This window comes from Scomber scombrus, chromosome 16 (assembly GCF_963691925.1).
Source record: "Scomber scombrus chromosome 16, fScoSco1.1, whole genome shotgun sequence".
Classification (NCBI taxonomy): domain Eukaryota; kingdom Metazoa; phylum Chordata; class Actinopteri; order Scombriformes; family Scombridae; genus Scomber; species Scomber scombrus.
Window position 1 is genome coordinate 15,419,368 of NC_084985.1, and position 25,468 is coordinate 15,444,835.

The following is a 25,468-nucleotide window of genomic DNA, read 5'->3' on the forward strand; positions in this document are numbered from 1 at the left end:
GGAGTAGTGAAATTGATAGGTTATAAGTATTTTGGCTAGCATTGCTTAATGATAAATACGCAAAAATGCTACTTTTTCTTTTTAGCCAATATACATTGATCCAGCATATTGATAGAAATGAAATTCATAGGTTATAAGAATTTTGGCTAGCATAGCTTAGTGATAAATTCGTAATACGGGTATTCGATTAAAAAAAAATCATAATACTATCACATCATTTAAATTCATAAATCACGTACGTACATTTGGTGCGAGAGGAGTCGTTCTAATCTGATTAAACAGCTATTTAAATAATAGACAACAATATGTACAGTTCGCTTGTAATACAATGATTGAATGTGGAGTCCTACAAGACTCGGTTTCGAGGCCCAAACTTTTTTTTTTGTATATAATTGACATATGCGAAGTGTCAAGTATATCGCAGCTTGTTTTTTTAGTTCAGGAGATGAATTCAAAGCTTTAGCAGAAAGAATGAAATGAAATGAAATGGTCAAACTTAAAAGATGGTTTGATTAAAAAAATAAGCTGTCATTAAAGCCGAACAAAGCTAAATTCATGTTTTTTGCAAATCAAAAAACAGATCACTGTCTATAGATGGAGTTTATATGAAGGTATTTTGTATTTATATTTTTGGGTGTAATAATAGAAGACAAACTGACACAGAAATGTCATTAAAAAAAAATAAAGGTGTCTACAAATAGGCTATTTCTGTTGCAAAGCAATGCAAATTCTGTACTGTTCACTTATTTTGCCGTATTTTAGTTACTGTGTGGAAGTGAGGGGCAAATGAAAGTTTAAATTCAAAATCCAATATCGTTGGTAAACCTGCCTATAATTATGTATAAAAATAATGTTCTATTAACAGAAATAGGGCTGCAATTAAAAGATATTCAGTTTACTGTCATAGAAGACTAAAGAAACCAGAAAATAGTCACATTTGAGGAGAGAATTTGGACATTTTCTTCTTAAAAATGGTACAAAACAATTGATGTTTTATCAAAGTAGATGGGGATTAATTTAGTAGTTGGCAAATAATCGATTAATCAACTAATCGTTACAGCTCTAAACAGATGTATAACAATTACAAGTGTTGCATGCATTTGAATATTGATGTCAGGAAGAATTATTCATAGAGTGGACTAATTCAACTCAAAGACTTAAATGAGTTACAGACATTATTAGATATGAACAGGGCAAAAAACAGAGTATTATCAGAAAAAGCTGGTTGTTTAGTTCAGAGGATGACGGAAATGTGAATTTTAAGCATCAGTATGCACAGACTACTTTAGAGCAGATGTGTATTTCAGTTGTTGGGGTCTCTACAGAATGATTTAAAGGGTTGTATGAATATCTTTTAGTTCAAGAAAATGTATACAGAAAGAATAATAAGACTGTATGAAGTTGTCAGGTAATGGGTTTTCTTAGTCGAGGTTGAATTATTTTGTATGGCTTTTGATTCTTTTTATTGGTTGTTAAGTAGCTGTAGCTGGCAGACCATTTCTACTGTGTCTTTATGTTTTGGGTTTTCTTTAGGAGCAGGCAAAATAAGATTTTTTTTCTCCATCCTCCTTTTCAGTCATGGCATGTGTAAACTGGGTTGCGTTTTGATCATGAATCACTTCTTTTCTGGAGGTGTGCATTACCATGAGAGGAACAAACAATTAATGTAAACATCTCTCTGAGGCAGGAACTACATCCCACAGATGAGACTGCTGACAACTGAGTCCAAGTCAAAGTAGCGAGTAAAGACTTAATTCACTGCGTTTCCCACGTCAAACCAATATGAGGTTATGCAATTAAATCAATTAACCACCAATCAAAATCAACCACTTACAGTTTAATTCATACTGTATAACAAGTGACTCCTTCTACATATAATTGCAAATCTATCAACTCTGTGTTGTAACCTCATCATTACAGTCTAATTGTTTGTATGCTGCTCTGGAGTGTAGTGTGTACGACTTTATGTTTATTGCCTGGCAGACTAATAAATGGTCTGCTATTTATTTACTTAACACATTTTCTGATCTGGGTCACATGCAGTAGCATAGAAAAGCACGACAAATGAATCCTCCACTGACCTATTAGCCTTATTTTCAATCTAAATACCACACACAGTCATCACTTCTTTCTATGTTTAAGAACAGGAAACTACATTTTAGCTGCAGAAACTCCTCTTACAGACATGTTTCCTCTCCCACATGAAAAACCTAGAAGATATTTTGGTGGTTGTAAATACTAAATAAGAGGAACTTGCAGCAAATTTTCCCAGTGGACATCAGCGAGGTTTGATGGCTTCATTATTCTCACATTAAACATGTATACTTACATTTTTACTTGAAATTCTAATGACACGGAGGATCAGAGAGAAATGGGGCATCTATCTTCTAATATATATTGCACTGGTTACAGGTAAGGACTACATTATTAACAATATGGGTGCAACTTGGAGAACACAAGTGTGTGAGATAATAGTGTCTCACTCAGGGACACACTGACACACTGTCAGAACAGGTATGGTAGTTTCCACACAGTAAAGGAAATTAATAAAATCTTCCCCATTAATGTTTTTCCAGCAGATCACTCTGTCATCCTGACCTGTATTTACACTTCATCCTGTCTTTAATTACTATATGTTAAGATGGCTGGTTAGTTTTTAAGACTTCAACACCATATAAACCAATAAGATACTGTAATGTACACTGACAAGAAGATGGAGAAGACTTCTGTTCTGAGCTCTTTAATAATTAGATGGTAAATGAAGTGTTTAGAAAGTATATTGTATTTGTCTTGAAAATCTAGTCTGGTTGGTTTCATCACATCAAAGCACTGCAGCAGCTCAATTCACTGATTAGATAAACCGAAGGTGATTTGTACAGTAGTGAGATCGGCTGCCTCAGTCCTCCATCCTGAAACATAAGTGTAGAGGGGACCACATTAAAGTCCTGCAACAGAACTGAAACAGAAGCAGTTCCCTGTTTTGTATCCTTCCTTTTACAGATAAATGGTGAAACTCAAACATTTAGATCTTTGTTATTTTGTGTTGTGACATATATCACTGCATGTTGGTTTACACTGCAGTAATGTGCTAATATATTTCCTCTTTGGGACAATAAAGGCATCATCATCATCTAAACGTGCAAGACTCTACCAATGTATTATTGGGATGAATAAACCATTAAGGCCAGTTAAAAGCTGATAAAAACTTAACATTCAAGATGAGACAGAATACATTTCCTGCTATGAAAAAAATAATAACCAGGTATGAACTATCGTTTTTCTTTTTGCTCTATTTCTTCATAAGTTTTTTTTAATGTTTTAGAGTGATCTGTAGGTGAGGATGATATCGGTCATACGGAGATTTTGTACTCTGTCGTACCGGTTACATCAAGAAATAAAATAAAAGAACAGAACAGCCTACAGTAAGGAAGGTAGCCGTAAAACAGTTTTACAGATGGTAACTACTATGTAACCATAGATTCATTGCAGATCAGAAACATATGATTGTGAGTTTATCCAGAACATGTGGTGAACTTAAAGAGCTGGCAGGAACCAGAAATAACTCACCAAAAGATCACACAAACACATGATAGATGATTTCTGTCAGAAATGTATTAAATTAATCATTTCATTACTTTAACAAGCACAATTTACAGTCAAAAACAGGCTATGGTCCATTAGTGCTTTAGACAGCAAGTACTTAATACATTAGTCATTTGTGACACACAAGGGCAGGATTCTTTAAAAACTGCAGTTAAGTCAGGTCACCTTTAATATTATTTGACATTTAGCTGTACAAGAGTGCATGATGTTCCTCACCCCTCTGAAGACCTCCGTCAGGCATGTTATTTATCATATGCACAGCTAGCATGTCTTTCACTTGAGAGATAGACACATGTCGGTGTATCCCCACCACAGTACGAAAATGTATGTTTGAGCACTCTTCAGAAATGGCTCGTCTGCTGGTTTTTCAGATCCTGGGAGGACAAGGACCAATACCTTAGCAAGACACTAATCTGAGGACCTGAAGCTCCAGGACTGTGCTGTCAAATATCACAGTATTTCTTTTCACCTACAAAAGATTTTGTGCATTTTAAACCAAATCAACCTCTTTCTAATAGCGGCAAGGAGTGCCTTTAGGGTGTATGTAGCATCTCTGCATTTTAAGCTTTAGCTTTATGTAGAGAAAAGAAAATCCCACAGAAATTTCTTCATGCCTTTTCAGTCAAGGGAAACCACTGAGGTCACAGATGGCAATCACAGCACACAAAATCCATGTAGCGTTAAAAAAACACATCAATATCTTATCAGGAAAACACTGTTAGATGGGCCACAGCATAATACCTGGGCAAAACACACTTAAAGAAGGAGCTTTCAACAAGCTCCTTAATAACTGAATCCAATAAATAAAAATGTAATGAGGTGAACTGCAATAAAGAAATAGGTTACATCATTGTCATAATATCATTTAAACTATGCAAAGTGGGAGTCTGAGGTACAGAAGCCACACATGGCATTGATTCTTTTAAACACTTTAAAATATAATCTACAGACAAAATGTATTGATGTTGAACAGACACAGGATTTACACAGCTGTCAACAAGTAATCGATAGATCGCATGATTTAAATCAATTGTACATTTTGTAAACTGGATTTGATTTAGGAAACAAACCACCCCAAACATGTTTGGGGTGGGGTCCCATCTCCACAGAGTCATCCATTTTGTTGCATAATGTCATTTGAGCTTGGGCAGGAGTTCTTTTAGCTGACAGGTTTTTTTTAAGTCCATATGAGGGAGGAGCAAAAACGAGAAAATTTACTTCCAGATAAAATTTTGGACAATTGAGGTATCAAATAACCAATTGTTTCCCATTTCAAGAGGTACAAAAGTCAAATTCCTGGAAGAAATAATAGGACACTGCATTTTCCAAGGAGGCTGGAATGTTGACTACATTTTGCCCCTTGTCCCAAATACCACTCTGACCCCTCTTCTCACATGGTGAAAGTAGAGGCTAAGGAGGATCTGTGCAATATAAGACGGGACAGGGGCAGAAGAGTAGTTACGCACTGTACTGGACCATGGAGAAATTCTTCATGGCGCTGTCCAGTGCCACACCGGCCTCCTGCATTTCGTACCTGTGGGCGACACCAAGCACAAGTGGAGTCAGTTCTCTCTAAATTGATCAGCGTTTTGTTACATATGTATCAGCGGTGGACCTTTACAATCTAACTCCCTCCGTATTTACCAGTCATGGGTGGAGACAGTGTAGTAGACGGGCAGCTGGGGGGAGCTGGAGAGGCAGCTCGGCTCCTCTAGGCCGCACGCTCCCATGTTGGAGAAGAGAAGCCAGTCTCCCACACTGAGCTCAGGCAGCAGGCAGCGCTCCACCACCTGGTCTAGCTGGTCCAGTGACGGGCCCCACAGGCTGCTGGGATACGCCGCCCCGTCAGCAGACAGCACATGCTAGATGGAGGAAACATTGTATCAAAATGTTACAATCAGAAATGCCAGCGCTCCTCCCTAAGACCTTCAGTTACAATGAGTGACATCTCTAGTACTCGTGAAAATGTATCAAGATATACAAAATGATTACATAGAAGAGTAATATCTATGATTAGTCATCAACTATAAAAAGTTATACACAGTAAAAATACTATTCCCAACCTCCACTTATTATTTGTTGATAAAATAATTACAACTAGATGGTCTGGGCTGTGTGAAATTAATCACAGCATGCTATTTTTCAAATCAAAATCTGCTTTTGTCTGACCACCTGTTGTTTATGATTACATCATTAGTTAACTTTACCTCCAGTTTTACTGAATGTTGTGTGGTTTTTGTCACTTTTAGTCATTGTTACAATTGTGAGGTAAACAAAGCACAGAAGAGGAAATACTTCCGCAGGAAGGACAACTGCATAGCAACCAGCTGTTTGTAGGTTGCCGGCCACCTTTTTGTCAGATTACATCATATATCTAAATGTAGCAGCATGTTTAAATACTTGGGCTTTGTGTTGAAAAACCCACAATCAATGTGAGCTCTTTATATGGGTCAATACAGTTCATGATGTAAAGAAAATCTGATCCTGCTTCCTTAAATACTCAACGCATGACCCCTTTTCCAATTCAACTATAGCCACTATCAGATGGAACATTCAGTCCTGAATAGGGTTGACTCCCTTGGGTGGAGGCCTACTAACCTTGTGCACTGATGGGGCAGAGATGGAGTTTCCCAGCAGCTTGTGGCTGAATGGACCATAAACACCCTCATTCATGTAGTACAGGAACTCGGTGTCCTCGTTGTTTTCATCTGTGTAAGTAGATTACAAAGTCAGAAAGAAAGTAAAAAATACAGAACATACAGTTTTATCTACAAACTGAGGACTTCTGAGCAGGAAGAGAAGAACTCACCTTGAGACAGGATGTCCCAGCAGCGGGCCACCACCTTTTTGGCGATCACGTTGACAGCCAGGCTGAAAGCAGAGGCCACGTAGAAGTTACCTGGCTGGGCCAACACTTGCACACCAGACAGTGGGGGGAAGTAAGCATCCAGCATCGGCTTGATTGCAGACTGAACCTGCAAGAAGATACACAAAGTACACACTCAAACACCGTTCCTAGATAAAACAAAACATGATGCCGAAACTTTTATTAAAAGGCATTAGGGGCCTTAAAAGCTGAAATCCACAACTTTCTGCATGTTGTCAGCAAGAGACAATAGATAAAACGTTGTAATTACAAAAAGATGGTAGAGCGTCCAGAGTTTATGTACATTTTGAAATGTGTTTTCTGTCTTTGCACACTGCACCAATTTCTACCTGTCTGAGCTGAAACTCTGAGCCGGTGAAGCCACCTCCAATGTCCAGGATGTTCATGTTAAAGCCCAGGTCCATCTGGCAAGACAAGGAAGTTTTATTTATTAAGCATGTATCATATACAGAGGTAGATTCAAAGTGTAGTACAGAGAAGGTAAAGCAACAAAAGCAACCAGAGCAGAGACAGAAAACAATCTGGTGTTACCTTTAATTTAAAAGACACAAAATATTTTAAAAAACACGGATGTTCCAGAAAATAAATTAAGTTGACTTTTATCTACAAAATGCCCACACAAGCATTTTGGAATTTAAGATATTGTCCAGATGATATCATTACTTGCAGAGAATGCAAAGCTTCCAAAATGTCTCTCTTAATTCAGAAATCGCCTTAGACACATGTCATACTTTGTGACAGTTGTTTCATCAATTACTGAAACTTCAACTTTTTTCTCTTCTCTTCTTCTAGATTACCAAAAAACCCTCCGTTTAGTTGACTTCTTTTAAATCCTTAAATACAACATCCGTCTATCGGCAGAGTCAACAGTACTCACCCCCATGTCAAACACACAGCGGGCGTCTGAGAGTGCATGGGTGTAGGCCTGTTGCAGGTCTTGGCAGGAGCTGGGGATGTGGAAGGTTACTCCCACCACCTGGACCCCCAGCTCTTTGGCTGCCTCCAGCAGGTGCCGGCAGCTCTTCAGAGAGGAACCAAAGGCCATGCTGGTCTCAGCCGCGTGTGCCTCAGTGGTCAACAGCAGCAGCAACCTATGGGAGACAAAAGAAAAACAAAATACATGAGACAAAAAAAAACTCTAAGCAAGATGTATAATTCTGAGATAGTGCTTCATCTAGATCAAGTATCTCTGAACTTTTGACATCAACTTTAGGCCGATATGTTTTCAGAGTGACCAAACTTTGACATTACAACTAAAAAGGCTTTCTCATTTTTCTTCATTTAAAAGAAATTCTCCATGGTCTCTCTACAGGTCAGAAACTCCACACGGTACCTTTAATTCTTTCACTTACTTTGCACTCGGGTGGAGGCGGGCAACCTTCGACAACTCAGCCTCATTTTCGCAAACAAGGTGCTCGATGTTATTCTTGGCAGCATGCTTGATATGTGCCAGCTGCTTGCAAACACCTGACAGGATTATGTTTTCCGGTGGCACGTCGTGCTCCAGCACTAGGCTCACTTCAGCCTGGGGGAGAGGGGACACACACATTAGACACATTAACGCAGCAAAGTCTAAAAGCCTCATCAAAGCAATCAACAAAGGCACCAAATGTGTTGCATAAGTTGAAAGGATAATAGCCGCCAGCCTAATAGTAATCAATTGAGTGCATAAAATGTAATTGCCCCTAAATGTTGAGTGCTTTCATAAGAGGATGAAGCATCATGTAGTTTAAAAATAAATAAAAGCTATGTGCGAATTTGTATCTGTTAATATGAAAGCTTACTTTGTTAGTGCAGACAAAGCCCAATCCCAAGGAGGCCAGCACCTCGATGACTGCAGGGCTGCTGTTGCACCTGACTGGGAAGTAAGGCTGCAACTGTGGCACTGTGCTCTGCCAGCAAACATGCTGCCGCATCAGGGCACCGAGGTCGCCCACCACAAACGCACTCTTCTCCACCTGGGAACGTAAGAGTAAAGTAAGAGTATATAAGGGTTGGAGTACATACATAATGCAACTTTTATGATGAATGTTACTTAAGTGTTTTGATGTAAAGAGTAGAGTAAGATTACTGCCTAAGAATCTCACTGCATACAGTAAGCAAAGCAGATTTCCAAGGCGTTTATTGATGTCAACAATATCTCGAAAGTGAACACTGGAAAACCAGCTATAAAAAGATACATGTGCTACTGACAGTGTCTTTAAAAGCATTTAGGTAATTTCGTCCACTGCAACCTGAACCTTAAAAGGCCTGCAAGTGGAACTCACCAGAGCCTGCTCGCAGATGTGTCCGTCAATAACATCTTCAAGGGTCACTCCTCCCTCCAGGAGTTCAATGATGTAGTTGGGTTTGTCAGCGAGTCCTTTCATCTCAACCGTATTCCGCTAAGCCGACAATCATAAAGAACAGATAAGCAAGTCAAGGGGTAACGACTGAGCCAATGGGGTCCTGCCGGTATGCAACAAACTAGGAAAAGAAAGGAGGAAAGAAACATTAATATCACCACAATTCCACAATTGCACAGGGACATGAATGATGAACTTCTACCTATATATATACCTATATATATATATGTCATATATAATATAATAAGTACACTGACTTCCTTTCTCAAAAAAAAACACAGACTCAATGCAAAAATGTGTTACCTCGTGCCAAATTTGACTAGGACACAATCATCCTGGACTTTGCTACAAGTGTATGTGCGCATGAGCATGTGCCTCTGTGTACAATGGTCACTCACATGGACAAGTCAGGAGATGGACCTGTCCCACTATCAGCTAGGATCCCAAGGCGGCTCAGCGTTGAAGTCAAAGTGCTCCCGGTAAAGAGCCGCCCCTAGGCCCCCTGGGTAGCGCTCATACACCTGTACAGAGACAGGGGAGCCCTGAGGAACAAATACACATTGACATAAAGGTTAGTTAATTTCTGTTTGTACTCCGACTTTAACACAAGAGGAAAAGAAGGGGGAAAAAACCATCACATGACATGCTCTTGGCTCGACTAGTCAATCATTTCACTTCTTTCTAACAATACAAAGTTTATCGCTGTCATCTTTGGGTTCTCTGTGGTCACAATCTTCACTGACATAATCGATATGTTAAGTAACTTCCACGCCCTTTGACGTGGCTTGTTTTTATTATTACCATCATTTTTATCATTATTATTATTTAACCAAATAACACACAGAGTATTCATTTTGCTTCACTACCTATTTCTAATCGCTCACAGTCAACATCATGCCTATAGAAAATCATGCGCATGCGCAGTGAGGCCGCAAATAGTGTCACAACTTGACAAATGAGAGAATAATATTTCAGCGAGTAGTCAAAACAAAACATGAAACGCTTAATGGCGGCAAGTGTGGTCAAAAGATGCATTTTTATAAATACAAATACAGGTTGAAAGTGCCATTGCGATGAACGGAAACGCCATAGCGAGGAAACGCGCCGCTGAGTGTTCTTGGCAACGAGAACCGAAAGAGGCTCATGTTAGCTCCGTATTCTACTAAATAACCCCAAAACAAAACCCAACACTGACAACAACACACTCATTAACACTGATTCGACGTCCCCCGAAACCGCTTTGTAATCCATTAATATGTTTCAAAGCGGCGTTAAAACACTCCAACAGGATTTAATGAATCGGTCCTGTCATGTGTGGCAAGAAGGCAGAAAGACCAGCCCGCCATGTTACGTCCGCCCGCTGAATCCAAGCAACCCAAACCCAAGTGCTCCGCTGTACTTACGTGAGATAACGGCCAGAAGGTTTTGGAAAATCGTCTTTTCTTTTTCGGCGGAATTTTTAAAGAGTAGTGGGCACAGCGATATAAGAAAGAACGGCGGCTGTTGTTGCCATATGTTCAGATAAGGGGGACGAACATCGAGCTTGCTTGAGCGGCGTCTTCTCTGTCGGCCGGTGGGAGGGGGACTAACCGGAGAGAGCAGGGGGAAGAGGAAAAGGTAATCAACGACGAGTGGGCGGGGCTTACAGTTCAGTTCAACCAATAAGCTTTCTGCATTTTTTTTAGATCATACCAAATATGGATTTCCGAATATATTATAGGCTGCAGTGAGATCTGTGATGTTTATACAAGTTACATAACCATAAACTTTCCGTAAATGGCTACTCGTTTCAGTTAATCAGTCTATGAACTCTGCTGCTGTTGTTTTCATGGGACTATTCAGACAAATATAATAATAACAATAATAGTTAATTTAGTCCTAGAACACAAACCCACTTAACTAAAATGAAGTACAATTACCTCCACAGCCCAGACAAAGTCATCAACCAAACACTGATTGAATGACATCATACGTGGGGTCATGTATGATGAGGTAGCACATGGAGTTTTGTCAGCAAAACTGAAAATAAAACCGGATGAACAATCATATAAATCAATGTGGAGAGAGGAAACTTGATAGAAGGAATATCCGCACACTGATTCAGAGCTTCCTTTTCTTTATTTCTTTTAGTGTAATCTGCATTACAAAATAATTGCACTTTTAAGTTATACATTCGGTGTATGAAATAACACGACGAACAATAATACAATAAAACAAAAATGTAACAAGGGAGAAAAAGAAACCAAATGGAAAGACAGCACCTACGAAAATAACAAAAAGTACGGGGGAAAGTAAATAAATAAAATGACATATGAAGAATTTAAACATATGATCACAAAAAGATGTAATACAGCAGCAATAAATACAATCCAAAAGAAAGGCAGTCAGGAAATCGCTGATCGATTGAATGGGTCTGATCTGTCTCTGAAGGTGCGCTCTTGTTGCAGTGCCTTGCGAACTATGGCAGCTCCTTCATGTACAAGCTCCTCAATCAAGGGACACGCCATGACTAACAGAAATACAGCGCATGGGTTGAGGTCGTTAATTTGGCTGGACCTTAATTAGTTAAAAGAAAGAGGGTAACGCCTGGCATGCATCCACTAAACACGCCTTAGTTTACTTTTTAGACATTATTTTAAATGCCTTTTAAAACAGCGTTTCATACCAGGAAAATAGCAGTTAAAGGCATATGGATTTAAATGTAACATTTCTTGTCCAAATATTTTTGCAGTAGGCTATTATTCTGGCCGGGTCATTTAGATTCACTAAGAATATGCCTCAATGTCTCAATGTGAGATACAAAACTTATTTCTCCAAATGTATATATATATATGTGTGTGTGTGTGTGTGTGTGTGTGTGTGTGTCGTGTGTGTGTGTGTGTGTGTGTGTGTGTGTGTGTGTGTGTGTGTGTGTGTGTGTGTGTCAGCAACACAGGCTAAGACTGACAATTAGCCTGATCCGGACCAGGTTAGTTTGCCAGCATAAGTTGCCGTGGTAACTGAGCTTGAACTATGCTGAGCTTGCTTTATGTAACTGGATCTGCTGGAAAATGAGCCAGACTAATGAAATAAGCCTGGTTTATTGGGTAATCCTGCTTTATGGAACAGGACCCAGGTCTTCCTCACATCGTTTTTTGCCTGTGGTTGATTGAAATATCACAAATAAAGAAAAGGGAGCTCTGTTTCAGTGTATGGGTACTTCTTGTATCCTGTTTTTGTATCCAGCATCTACTCCACTGAGGTTATGTGTATGTGGGCACAACTTTGTGAAATTGAAAAAGAACAAAAACATAAGAAAAACATGTCCTACTCATTTGGTGTCCACTCCCTGTGTGTCGTTTTCTCTCTTACTGCTATTCCACAAGCCATTATACATGTATATGGACCCTTTTAAAAAACATTCACTTCACATTCAGTTTTTATATGCAATACATATCTGAAATAAACTCCCAGAAATCTTGAGGTCTGCTGCAATGCTTAGTTCTTTTAAATCAAGACGGTATATACGATACGTATCTGTTTGCTGCTCCCTTTTATTAAATCAAATTTGAGGCTTTTGATTAATGTTTTGCACTGCACTGTAAGTTTAATTCTCCTTTTTTATCAGTCTTATTTTAGTTCATTTTTTATTTTCTATTCACTTCTTTGTAATTGTATTTAAATGTATCTTTTTATGTTGTACTGTGTTCCTTTTACATTTGGTCTTGATGCCTTTAGCTGTATGTTTTATGTAAATCACTTTGACTTGCCTAGTTGTTAAAATGTGCTATGCAAATAAACTTCCCTTGCCTGTGCTTGTTTTGCATAATAAAGGAATCTAATCATTTAATGTACTTAGGCCTATGTAACACTATGAATGGTCAGAGTCTCTCATCAACAAAGACGGAAGACAGAAATAAATGAGTGGAGCCCATCAATAAACTCTTATATTTATGCACTGGAATGTGTATTTAAAAACCCACAACTGTAGCTATGTTGAAAAGACCAGTCAAAACTTTTAATACAGTAAAAGTAAGTGAATACACTAAGGAAAATACATTCAACTTTTTAAATACTTTAGTTACACTTTCTGTATGTCCTTATACTTAAGGTTATGGCCCAAAGATATTTGACTCCTAATCTTCTAATCTTCTTTGCAAGTCTGTTTGTGAATGCAAAACTGCTGTGCTCTTTGTAGACACTTTTATATTAAATGAATGCACAGCCAGTGTTTTCATCCCCATTTTTTCCTCACACAGCATTCATGAGCCTTAAAGACATTTGTGACTAAATGAGCACAAAACCCTGTGTGGCTGGCGACGTAATACGGTTGAGAATGTCACTGGGTCAAAAGCCTTTTAATTACAACAGTTTCAGTCAATCCCGTGAGAGTGTTTTAACAACCTTGCTGAACTCAGCTCTACACGATTTCTCTGGACACTCAAACAATCATAAAACAGTGATGTGGAAAAGGCAATGCTTTCATAATATGCTTCCTTCTAGGTCAGGATTATTTTGATATTTACTGTTTTCCTGTTTGTGTCTCTTGGAATGTGGGGGATTATTAAGTTTCAAGAGCTTATTGGATATTTTGTTGATTAGTCCGTAAGCCTTTGTCACACCCACTTACAGCTTTAGTTCAACTGTGATAATTCAGCGTTTTATGCAATTCAGTTTGATAGGGGGGAAAAATCATTTCGCAAAATTAACATCATTAAGCATGATGGTCAGGAGTTCAGTGCAGCACTGAATGACTGGCAAGACGAGCACCAAAACTCAGCCTGCAGCCACCTTAGTCGTATGACTTGTGTTTCTGTGGCACTGGAGCAACATGATGGATGGTTTCATCTGTGCAACTGTGACTGCCTGGCTGTCCTATAGCTCTTATCTCTGTTTTATCACAATCACTCCAGGGGACACAGAGTTCACATAACGGCACAGCCTAGAAAACATCCCACTCTAAACAACAAGGAAAGTTCTATAGAAGTACTGTGATGCTGTTACTTTTAAGGCTCTAAGCTGGTTGGCCTTTTTTTCTTCTTTTTCACTAATTTAAGAGACCTAATGACTGCATGTAATATATGGATATATGCTGTACAGTCATGCTAATGACCTTGAGGCACTTGAGCTGTACATTTCTCATTCCTATACTTTTTACAGGTCATGTTGGGATAGTCAAGTTAAGCTTTATTTATGAAGTAATCATGTGCAATAGCAGATATTAAAGTGCTGAGCAGAGATGTAAACCATAAACAAACAACACTAGAAATACAAAGCAAAGATGGTAACATTTTGACAGTACATCTTATTATAATTTCATAACAGCATTTTGATGTTTTTGATAAAATAATTGAATACTCTTTTAGAGTCCTGCTCACATTTTTCCCAGTTATCGGTTAACTGAGTTTTGGATTATGACTGCTTGTGAATACAAGATTTATAGCCGTCAGTTAATTGTGGCAGTTATTTCAAATGGATGTAATGTTTTCTTTGTATGTTCAATGTGTACCCAGTTTTCTATCTAAAAAAAGTTTAAACTATCAAAAGTATGTGCTTTATAGGTCATGTCAGGGTCCATGAGGACAGGACTGAATTAGATTTTTTAGCTTCAGTTCTGCTGATTTCTTGTTCAATGGCTTCACTGTCCACAGGACGGAAACTGAATTTGAAGCCAGAAGTAACGGATATAAACAAACAACAGCATTAATAATCAATCCTCAATAGCCACAGAACACCCACGAATCCAAAAATTCAAAAGTTCAGAGACAACTTCTCTAAGTGTATGGTATGTTATAGTTAGGGATAAGTCAAACTGGCAGGCATTATTGACTTACTTAGCTAACAAGTAAAAAGAAATGTATGTACAAATTAGCAAACTAACAAACTTTGAGATAATAAATAAAAATATAGCATTAGTCAGGCTCTGGTATAGATGTAAGACTAATTAAAACTTTAATATTGACCTGAATATGGTGCAGTACATAATTCTAGGTGAAGGTATACACTGTCTCCCCAGTTTCATTATGTTTCTCTGGGTTACAAACAGCTGAATGCTCAAAAATGCTGTTGCAGCTTTACTGTCACTGATTCATTGCCACCTACAGACTGAACTGTAAAATAACATGCTGTAGTGTTTGCATTTTACCGAAAGAGGTCGCCAACTTTATTGAGTAAAATTAGTTCATTCAATACACAGTGAGTGCATGTTCCAGGCAGTTTCATGATATACTCCACAGTATAAAGATACATTATATTGTACAGCAAATAACAAAATGTAGGGAGAGTAAACAATCATAACAAAAGCAAAAACCTTTGTGTTCTGCTTCTGCTGAACAACTAAAACATTTACAAATGGAACAAATTAAAAACATTTTAAAATTGAAAAAAAGTGTTAATTTTAATTTGTTTAAATAGTGTAATAGTTTTTGTCAATCTATCATTTTTGAGTTTTAAATGTTCAGTAGTTGTCAAGCATGTTTTAAATCAGTACCTTTAAAAATGTAAAAGGAGGGTAATCTTTTAAGCCACGTAATTTTATGGTACACTATTTTGTCAAGATATTAATCAAGTTAATTATGTCAGTTTCATCTAATGAGAAGTTGGGATTGTCAAAAATGAGTAATATAGCAATTGTTAGTATAGTAATAGTAATAGTAGTATCTTTGTCAAATTGATTTGGAAAGCTTTAGTAAATCAAACCAAAAAGATGCAGCATGAAGACAATGTACAAATCAACAGTTTCCCTATCACAATCACAAAAAGTGCATCTGTTGTTTACAGTGCTCTTTACGGTCTTAAACAGGAACTCATTGATTTTATTTGTAATCGTGTATTTATGAGGTAACAGAAAGATAGTGTTCAATGTTTTTTTATTGAAATAAAAGTCACTAATGGATGTCAAAACAAACACGTATGCTACCTTAAAGTGCTGTCGGAAATACTATAACTATTGTCTTAGCACAAATGACGCAGCCGAAAAAATACAACATCCAAACTGTGAGATTTTTATCAAGTGTAGAGTAAGTTACAATAGGGTAAAACGCACATTTAAACAATATGAGTCCAACTTATAACAGTGTTTTCCTCCTCATCGTCTCACTACTGCTGGCAGAATAGTAGCTACCACTTGGTTTCTAAATTAAACAACCACAAAAACACTAGTGTGTCGGATTTACATTGAATTTATCTCCAATCAAATCATTTTAATCGTTTAACAGACGTTCAACACGTCCTATTCCTGGCTCTAATTTCAGATAGTAAAATTAACGAGCACTTGTCGCTTAAGTGAAAGCAGCATAGTGCGCAGCAACCTGTACGCATGCGCACATCTACTCCACTGATCAGCTGACTGTGAGTGAGATGCTCTGCTGAAGGACCTCTCAGTCAAAAACCTGCTATTATCTGCGCTATGAATGGAGTATCGACTATTTAACTGAATTACACCGTGTGAACAAACACTGACGGCAGTTTACACATCGGTAAGTACGAATATACACCGATTATTGATGTCGTGACAACGTGAGGCTGCAGTGCTAATAAGCTAGTATCAGCAGCAGGCTAACTCCTCATTTAACCACATATGAACCAGGTTATTTTGATGTTTATCAGTGATTTTTAATTAGAGGAGGATTTACAAATGTAACCCTTAAAGCCTCGATTCTCAGCTGTGCGTGCGCTCTGTGTTCAGCTCGCATGAAGATGTTTGTTTTAGCATGTCCTGTACAGCTCAGACACTGATCATATGACATGTCAATCAGCAGACATGGGGACCTGGTTCCCTCTACAGTGCTTCAGTGATGCAATCAACAGACTGTGTGCAAGGCAGTGACTACACTGTAGGCATGGGGAAGTGTGATAAGTGCATGATTCAGAATCATAACTAAACTAAAAAAGAGGAACAAAAGTTATTGATTAATTCAGGGATTATTTTTGTCCTCACTGGTGGAAAAGTAGATTTTGTTACCAACGAAAGTCTTCCAATCAAAATTTTACAAAATTGTCAGCAGTTTTCAGTAAAAGCAAAGCAGCCCTTTTAGAGTTTGAAGTTGTTATATACAATATATATCGAAATATTGGATTACACTCACTGATACATCAAAGGGTAGCTTCACAGACATTCAAGTCTGTCTTGAAACAGCAGTCAGGTGTCCATGTGAACAAAAAAAAGAAGAAAGAAAGAAAGAGGTTTTCCATGCTGTTATAAATCCTGCTGTTCACACTGGCTGTTAAAAGTTCAAATGCACTTTCAGTGTCAGTTAGTTAGTTTGAAGTACTAACGAAATAATGTTTCCCTGTAGAGCTATGGTGGAAGTATAGTAACAAATAAAGGACTTTGGCATTAAACACACTTTAACCTTGAAAGATATCTACTTGACTATATGGACAGCTGAAGCAGAAGGAAGCTTGTGGATTTTGTTGCAGATAGCTTACATTGTAATTGCATTATGGGAAATGATCTTCTAATGGCTTGTATGAACAGGAGGAATTATTATAATGATTTGGGCATTTGTTTTAAGAAACACTTGAAAAATTGTGATGTAGTTGCTGGTCGAGGTGGAGACAACTTCATGCTCTCGTGTAAACAGGCATCATTTTTACAAGTTGATAATGTATTTTGCTTGAAACTCTGCAGTGTACACAGTGTCTATAATGTAGCTGTTGGATAAATGTAGTGGAGTGAAAGTATGAAGTGGGATGAAATGGAAATATGCAAGTTAAGCACAATCTCCTCAAAAAAGTACCAGTACTTACTACAGAGATGTATAGCCTACATGTGTGAGTTGGTTGTTTGAGTTTTAGCCTAGCAACATCCTCAAAATTCCCCACCATTTACAATAATATTGTGTTGATGTTTTACAGGAAAATGTTTAATTTAAAAAATCCTCCTATTGTCAGAGTCAGGAACATAACAGCTGTACTTGCAGGTTTTCATATAGCTTCTTCAGCAGGGGCGATGCAAGCTGTTACATCCATAAACTTTAGGAAACAGAAATGTATTAACTCATCTTCTTCTTTACTTTCCCCCCAGTGACTCCTTTACTTCAGAGACCTTCTGCCAGCAGCCATGACAGAATTCTGGTTGATCTCTGCTCCGGGGGAGAAGACGTGCCAGCAGACCTGGGACAAGCTGATGGTGGCCACCACGCGCACCAACAACCTGTCCAACAACAACAAGTTCAACATCCCCGACCTTAAGGTCAAACACGGCAGTCATCTAACATCCACTGAAATACAATAGTTGACAAGACCAGGCAGATAATGCAGCATAGGTAGTCAGGGTACTGATGGTGTTAATATGTTGTGATCCGTCTCAAACAGGTTGGAACACTAGACGTCTTAGTGGGACTGTCGGATGAGCTGGCTAAACTGGACACGTTTGTGGAAAGGTGAATAATACATTTATACAGATCTTATGTGCCTTGTTATTATTTCAGTTCAGTTAAAAGACCAGTGTGCGCTAGATGCCACTAAATCCTACACACTTGTCCTTTTAAAATAGTTTATGTTAACTCTTTAATGAATATAAAAACGTCATATCTTTGGTAAATTGTTGGTGATGTTAGTAGAAGCCTTGTAAAAAATAAAAGCCATGTTTAGAAAGCACAATTTCACAGTTTCTTTTTGACCATTCTGCTTGTCACTCTCCTCATCCCATGTCTTGCTTAAGTGTGGTGAAGAAGGTTGCTCAGTACATGGCTGACGTTCTGGAGGACAGCCGAGACAAAGTCCAGGAGAACCTGCTGGCCAATGGAGGTAATCACTGTTAACATCATCACACTGACATGTAACCTCTTGATTAGTGGACAGACATAATGTGATGGAGGTGGTAGAAAGCTAAAGCCAGTATGATGCTGTTTACTAGTCAATCATTACAGCACACGCAGCCTGCGGAAATTGTCTGATTAATGCTGATGACTCGAATCTGGTCTCCACTCTCTACAGTTGACCTGGTCACCTACATCACCAGATTTCAGTGGGACATGGCTAAGTATCCAATCAAACAGTCACTGAAAAACATTTCTGAGATCATCTCCAAGGTTTGTTGGAAGAAACTCATTATTAGCTGTTGACACAATGTTGATAATTGCAGTCTTGTTGTGTTTCCTTTCACACTACTGCTGGAGGAAAAGTTCCACTGAATTGATTTTTAACATCCACCATCTCCATTTTGGTTTCTAGCAAGCGACTCAGATAGACAATGACCTGAAGGCCAGAGCTTCAGCTTACAACAACCTGAAGGGAAACCTGCAGAACCTGGAGAGGAAGAATGCGTGAGTAACAGTGACTGAAATCTGTCATTCCACATAGAACAAAATGTCCACATATGAAGTCTAAAACTTGATAACACAGTGTTTTCTTACACCAAATAGTGTGGTGTGCCTTAGTCTAGTGAAAAATGATTCACTTATATTTTTATTTTTATTATGTTTTTATACATTTGCTCATCGATGGTGTGCTTCTCAAGGATGGACATTATTATTTGGGCGGCTGTGGCTCAGGAGGTAGAGCGGTCGTCCTCCAATTGGAAGATTGGCGGTTCGATTCCCGGCTCCTCCAGTCTACATGTCGATGTGTCCTTGGGCAAGACACTTAACCCCTAGTTGCTCCCGTTGCTGTGCCAACGGTGTATGAATGCGAGTGAATGGTTAGATTCCTCCTGATGTGCAGGTTGGCACCCTGCGTGGTAGCTGCCTGCCATCAGTGTATGAATGTGTGTGAATGTGGTGAATGAGTTGTAGTGTAAAGCGCTTTGAGTGGTCGAAAAGACTAGAAAGGCGCTATATAAGTACAGTCCATTTACCATTTACCATTTATTTCAATAAGTAGCAATTTTTCCAGCCTTGAAATTAGTCCATATACAGTGTATGTTACCTGACAATCTGGACTGTGTGTGTTGTCCTTTAGAGGGAGCTTGTTGACCAGGAGTCTGGCTGACATAGTTAAGAAAGAGGACTTCGTTCTGGACTCAGAGTATCTGGTTACCATGCTGGCGGTCGTCCCAAAGTAAGTACACCATCATATTAATAATTTCAGTCATTTCTTAAGCAAAAAATATTTTATAGCTCCAACCTCTCAAATGTGAGGATTTGCTGGTTTTCTCTTTTTCATAGATGGCAGTTAATTCCATATCTGAACATTTAAAAAAAAAAGAAGCAGTTTTTATTAGAAAAATCAGTTGACAACAATTGTGGTAATTGATTAAACATGTAATGGTTCTGGATGGAAATTGAGAATCTACTGCTTTTCTTGGTCTTACATTATTGTAAGACCAATAATATAACACATTACTTAAGATTATGTGATGTCATTTTCTGCAAGAAATTGTGATCATTTTCTGATCACTGAATCAACAAAATAATCGTTTGATTAATCAACACTTAAAATATTTTTTTGTCGCAGCCCAAATGTCAACTACAGCTACATTGCATGAAAATGACTTTTAACAATTTTATTTATTTAGATTTTAATATGTTGTATGTAACACAGATGGCAAACATCTGCTCAAAGTTTTACATTGAGACACAGACTCCGATAAGTGAATATACAGTATTTTGAGCATGTATAATTTCCAGCTGGTCACTTGGTAAAGAAATATTGACATCAGCTTCAAACGTTCATTATGATTGTACTGCAGGAGAATAAATGTTCATGGACATTTCCTCTCTCACCAGGACAAGCTATACTGACTGGCAGAAGACGTATGAAACTCTTTCAGACATGGTCGTGCCACGCTCCACTAAGTAAGTATTCTTACCTTTCGAGGCAGCAGCATCTGCAAGATCACGAGATCACAAAATTACTCTTGTCAGGCTTTAAGTCATGCACTTGTGTCTGAACCACCTGTTTCAGTACTCATGTTTTTTGATTGTGCTGTACAGGATTCTGTGAATGTCACAATATGTTATTTCCTAGAAAATCAAACACTAGTTTTCCTGCTCTCCTCACTATCAGCTTCATTTCCTCTACAGTTGATTTAGCCTTGTACTTCACTCTGACTAAAATTGGAGACATTATATGGCTGACCTGTAAAATACAATTGACTTTTATTAGAATGGAAACCATTATGTGGTTGACCTGTGGAAAGCAATTGACCTTTTGCCAACGTGGCCGGATGATTTGAGACGTTATGTTCGGGCTTTTGGACTGTCGCGGTTCGGTGTGGTAACCAAGCAACCTGTATTTCTAAAGCAGCTACGGAGCACTGTCCGCCAGTGTGATCTGGAAACTAGACATAACATATATTTCACTACAAAGAGGTGTTTTTGTTTTATGAAGACTTGATCTTTAATTGTTACAACTTTTTATGTAACGTCTTTAAATTGTATTCCAACCAGCAAAATTAGTTGTTGGTGAGTGGAAAGCCAGTGAAGGACCATGTTTTTTTTCAGACTAAAAAGAATCAACTTGTGTGTATCAAAGAAAATCAGGAAGCTTTGAGATCAGTGAATTTACGTGCACATTTGATCAATAACAAACCAAGTAAGTCTAAGTTAGTCTTTGTTTTCTGTGCTGTATTGGATGGTTGAGTTGTTCAACTCAACTCAGAACAACTTACAATGACTGCAATAATCTGGGTGTATTGTGTGTGTGCGTGTTGATAAGTTTGTACTGTCAGCGTGTCATGCAGCTTCTAAAGTTAATGCTGCGTTATTTATTTTAAAACCAAACCTGCTGAAATATGTCTCGACGCATACACGCAACATATTTTGAGCTCTCGTGTTAATCTGTGTTCCTTTGTCCTCTCCTACAGGCTGCTGTTCGAAGACCATGACAGCGGTCTGTTCAGTGTCACTCTCTTCAGGAAGGCTATAGATGACTTCAAACACAAGGCCAGAGAAAACAAGTAAATTACTCAGTTTCACTTTTTTCAACAGCGTAATACAAGCTGCCAAAAGAGTTAACATGTGACGCTCATTAGAGTTCCACTTGAGCTTTGTTACAGTACCATTTAACATCTCTACAATATTTTTTCTTTTTTGTGTATGCAGTGAATCGTGTTCATTTATTAAAATTGATCATCCACAGACAAATAATAGTAATGATAGCTCATGACTGAAGGAGTAGGCTTCGTATTTGTTAAAGCATGCGCTGGCTCGTCATGCGCTATAAACAGACATACAGACTATAATAAACAGGATTTCACTGGCACTCAACAGTCTCTCCAATTAGCATGACAGAGAGAGATCTCATTGTGTGTTTATGTATTTGTGTCTGTGTGTTTATACGAAGCCTATTTCACAAAGTGCACTTGAGTGTGTGTGTGTGTGTGTGTGTGTGGGAGTGGGGTCGGGATTGCTCGCAGCTGATTACCATCGCTCTGCTGTGTGTCCTGATGCAGGTTTACAGTGCGTGATTTCCAGTACAATGAGGAGGAAATGAAGGCAGACAAAGAAGAGATGACACGTTTGTCCACTGACAAGAAGAAACAGTTTGTACGACTGCTGTTCTCAGTACTGATCAATAACGATAGATAGAGATACAGATAAGATTTTTAATGCTAAGAACCCCAAGTTCCATAGATATGTAGAGGTTTATTTCCTGTTTTTGGCTTTTCGTTTGTCTTAACTAACATCCAAAAGAGTAAAACCAATGATCATTTCAACAAATCTGTCACTGTGTTTTCTGTTAGATCAATTCAAGTTGGAAAATAATTGTATGATGTATGAATACAAGTCAGTAAATTCAAATGTATGTTAACTTTATTGAAAAATATAAAAATTCTATGTCTGTCGGTCTAGGGGCCTTTGGTACGATGGCTGAAAGTAAATTTCAGTGAAGCCTTCATCGCGTGGATTCACATAAAAGCTCTGCGTGTGTTTGTGGAGTCAGTGTTGAGGTGAGCAACTGAAGACTCTGCAGCCTCCATCAGCAGCATCCATCACTTAAAAAAATAATCCTTAAATGTAAGATAACATTCTTGTGGTCCTCTTGTGTTTTATAGATATGGGCTGCCGGTGAACTTCCAGGCCATGCTGCTCCAACCCAACAAGAAAAACATGAAGAAGCTGAGAGAGGTGCTATCCGACTTGTACAAACATCTGGACAGCAGTGCTGCGATCATTGATGTGAGTCAACTCATCTTTATAGGTCTGGCATGAAAAGTGCTTTTTGTAAACGTAGATCAGTGAAATTTAAAAGACTCAGTTTGCCTTAGAAGCTTAGAAAATCGAGTATAATCATCAGGCTGAGTTGCCATTTATTTGTATTAATTCAGCCTGACACTTTGTTCATGTTAGCTCATTTTATTCAATGGTGAGTGACATTTCTATGGCACCAGCTTAATTTTTAGTTGACACAGAAGCTGTGGGAGTGGTTGCAAGAAGCAGTGAACTTAACTTATACTTTCATATTGATTTAATATTGTTATTCTTTTGCTTGGAATTACATTTTTGAAGCTGTTTTTCATGAATGGAAAATTACATCCTTAATCCAACCGTTAAAACAATCAATGAGAAGAACATGTGGCCAGTAAATCAGCGGTCTGGAACCAGGCTATCAAGTCTGAGCCTCACGTTCAGAAACAAAGAGGCTCTGGAAAGCTTCCTTAGAGAGGGAACACATTGAGATTGCTAAAAACTAGTTTGCATAAGCAGTCAGACTGTAAACAAGCTGACAGTTTTGACTGATACACCAACCTACTACGTTCTTAGTGAACACACCAGTATAGACCTTTAGAAAACACAGATTTTGACATGTCAAACCAGGAAAAGAACATGTGCAATTAACACCATTGACAAATTAGAACCCTTTAGTTTTTCCTAATTCACAACTCTGGTCTAGGAGCATGATGCTTCACTTGTATGGCTTCTTGGGACATTTGAATGGAGCTGACCCATTGTTAATGTTCCCCATGTGCTTTTCCTGCTATGACAAGTCAAAATATCACTAATTAATCCCTCATTGCTGTGGAGAATCGTGTGCATACTATGGCAAGTATGGTAAGTCAAAGTTGAAGCAGGAAGTCGTCCCGTAAAATTTAATAGATGTTTACAACACATACCAACATTTAGAGATACGTTTGATCAGTTTGACTAATATGAATTTGTTTGGGTTTGTTTACAACCTTTCTGATCATCTGTTGGACCTATTGTTTAGCAACTTCACCAAATGTATTGATCTTAACATTAAACTCACCAAAGTAATTGCTCTCACAGCCATCAGAGCTAATGGCCAGAGCTCCCGCAGCATATTTCATTAAACATAAATGAAATATTTTGCATCATATTTCCCATTAAGAAGGATGTGGATCACCCTTGTCTTCTTGTATCTCCTTGTTCCTCGCAGCCCTCAATGGACATCCCAGGTCTGAATTTGAGCCAGCAGGAGTACTACCCCTATGTTTACTACAAGATTGACTGCAACCTGCTGGACTTCAAAGTGTAGACACATTGCCAGCATCATCTCTCACTCTCTGTGCAGTAGTGTTCTTGATGTGACATGTTCACATACCCAAGCTTTAGTTTATTTTCATTCCTGCCATGTTTTCCCTCTTTTTCTCATCTTTTTTGTGTCCTCATTCTCTAATTCCCACCCATGTTCCTGGTACATTCCTGGGTCGATACTGAATGAGTTGCAAGAATCTGAGTAATGACTGATGACTAAAATGATTGGATCCAATAACAGGATAGATTAAAGATGTGAAATAGTCTTCAGTTATAACTTCTGTTCTCCTTTGTTGTCACTTTCTCTTTGTACCATGCTGTAAAACCATCCAAGTTTACCCCCAACACAACATTTGACATTCCTTCTCAGCACCCAAAGGACATTTAAAATACTACATTTTTATTGATGTGTCCTCTTATCCTACTTAAAGTATCAACAACAGTACACGTGTGTGTGTGTGTGTGTGTGTGTGGGGGGGGGATGCGGAGAAGCGGAGAAAAGAAGTATATGTTAAATATAGTATTTATTTTAAGCCTCTAAACTCAGTGAATATGTTTCTATTGTTTCAGTTTTTAAGGTGATGTATTTTTAGCTCCATGTAAGGAATGTCTGTTTACAAGTAGATGTTGACCATTGTTTCCTCTAACTCAAGCTATAATCCTGTGAAATACTGAGACATTTCATTTTACAGTATAAAGAAGCAATATATCTGCTGGTTGTATGCTCCTTTGATTTCTGTATATTAAGAAGATTGGGAAAAGTAATGATAGGTCTATGTACGTGCAAATACTGTATATTGTCAATATAACTGAAAATTGAACTACGTATTTAAATTAAATGTGACAATAAATACTGTATGTGAAAGACTTTGGCTCACTGTCCTTTTGGACTGCAGAAAAAAGTTTAGAAAGCATATCAGGATTAATTAAACCAGCATCAAAATCACTATTAGTATTGAAAGTGTCAGAGGTTAAAGGAAAAGTTCATACATTTTTGTTTGTTAAGATGATTCACCCTCTAATACTTGCTCTCGATATTGCTACAGATTTTGTGTGTATAACATTAAAATAGTAGAACTCAACATGGGATTTACAGGATTTGAAGCATAACCTAAGAACAACGAAGCAAGCTGTCTATAAAGATTTATTATCTATTTTTTTCTTTCAGTGAGAACACAAAAGGGAAATAATTTAACTTTGAAATTAAGGTGTTACAGAGCTAATATTAGTCTGTGTCAATTATTCCAGTGGTCCTCTTTTTGCTAAGGTAC

General features: G+C 38.1%; 2 protein-coding genes across 4 annotated transcripts in view; one reads left to right on the forward strand and one right to left on the reverse strand.

Moving 5' to 3' along the window:
* Positions 1 to 10,409, reverse strand: part of LOC133995855 (antizyme inhibitor 1-like) — a 547,935-nt gene extending 537,526 nt beyond the window's left edge. Inside the window, exons 1-11 of one of the 3 annotated variants that reach the window (XR_009927183.1) lie at positions 10,239 to 10,409; positions 9,234 to 9,377; positions 8,758 to 8,956; positions 8,275 to 8,448; positions 7,843 to 8,015; positions 7,368 to 7,581; positions 6,820 to 6,894; positions 6,413 to 6,578; positions 6,202 to 6,311; positions 5,248 to 5,465; positions 4,058 to 5,137 (exon numbers count right to left, since the gene is read on the reverse strand). Coding sequence is in view for 2 of the 3 variants with exons in the window: in XM_062435357.1 (XP_062291341.1) it covers positions 5,062 to 5,137; positions 5,248 to 5,465; positions 6,202 to 6,311; positions 6,413 to 6,578; positions 6,820 to 6,894; positions 7,368 to 7,581; positions 7,843 to 8,015; positions 8,275 to 8,448; positions 8,758 to 8,859 (1,308 nt within the window). In the remaining variant the exon portion in view is untranslated. Of the gene's footprint in view, positions 1 to 3,592; positions 5,138 to 5,247; positions 5,466 to 6,201; positions 6,312 to 6,412; positions 6,579 to 6,819; positions 6,895 to 7,367; positions 7,582 to 7,842; positions 8,016 to 8,274; positions 8,449 to 8,757; positions 8,957 to 9,233; positions 9,378 to 10,238 lie in introns of those variants that run through there. The other 2 variants (XM_062435359.1, XM_062435357.1) reach the window with 2 other exon arrangements.
* Positions 10,410 to 16,164: 5,755 nt separating this feature from the next.
* atp6v1c1b (ATPase H+ transporting V1 subunit C1b) lies at positions 16,165 to 24,676 on the forward strand. The gene is made up of 13 exons (XM_062435683.1): positions 16,165 to 16,292; positions 17,843 to 18,010; positions 18,133 to 18,200; positions 18,482 to 18,567; positions 18,757 to 18,851; positions 18,994 to 19,085; positions 19,720 to 19,818; positions 20,487 to 20,555; positions 21,566 to 21,658; positions 22,154 to 22,247; positions 22,554 to 22,651; positions 22,757 to 22,880; positions 24,100 to 24,676. The coding sequence occupies exons 2-13, from the start codon at positions 17,879 to 17,881 to the stop codon at positions 24,196 to 24,198; spliced, it is 1,149 nt and encodes a 382-aa protein (XP_062291667.1). The 5' UTR covers positions 16,165 to 16,292; positions 17,843 to 17,878; the 3' UTR covers positions 24,199 to 24,676.
* The last annotated feature ends 792 nt before the right edge of the window (positions 24,677 to 25,468 follow it).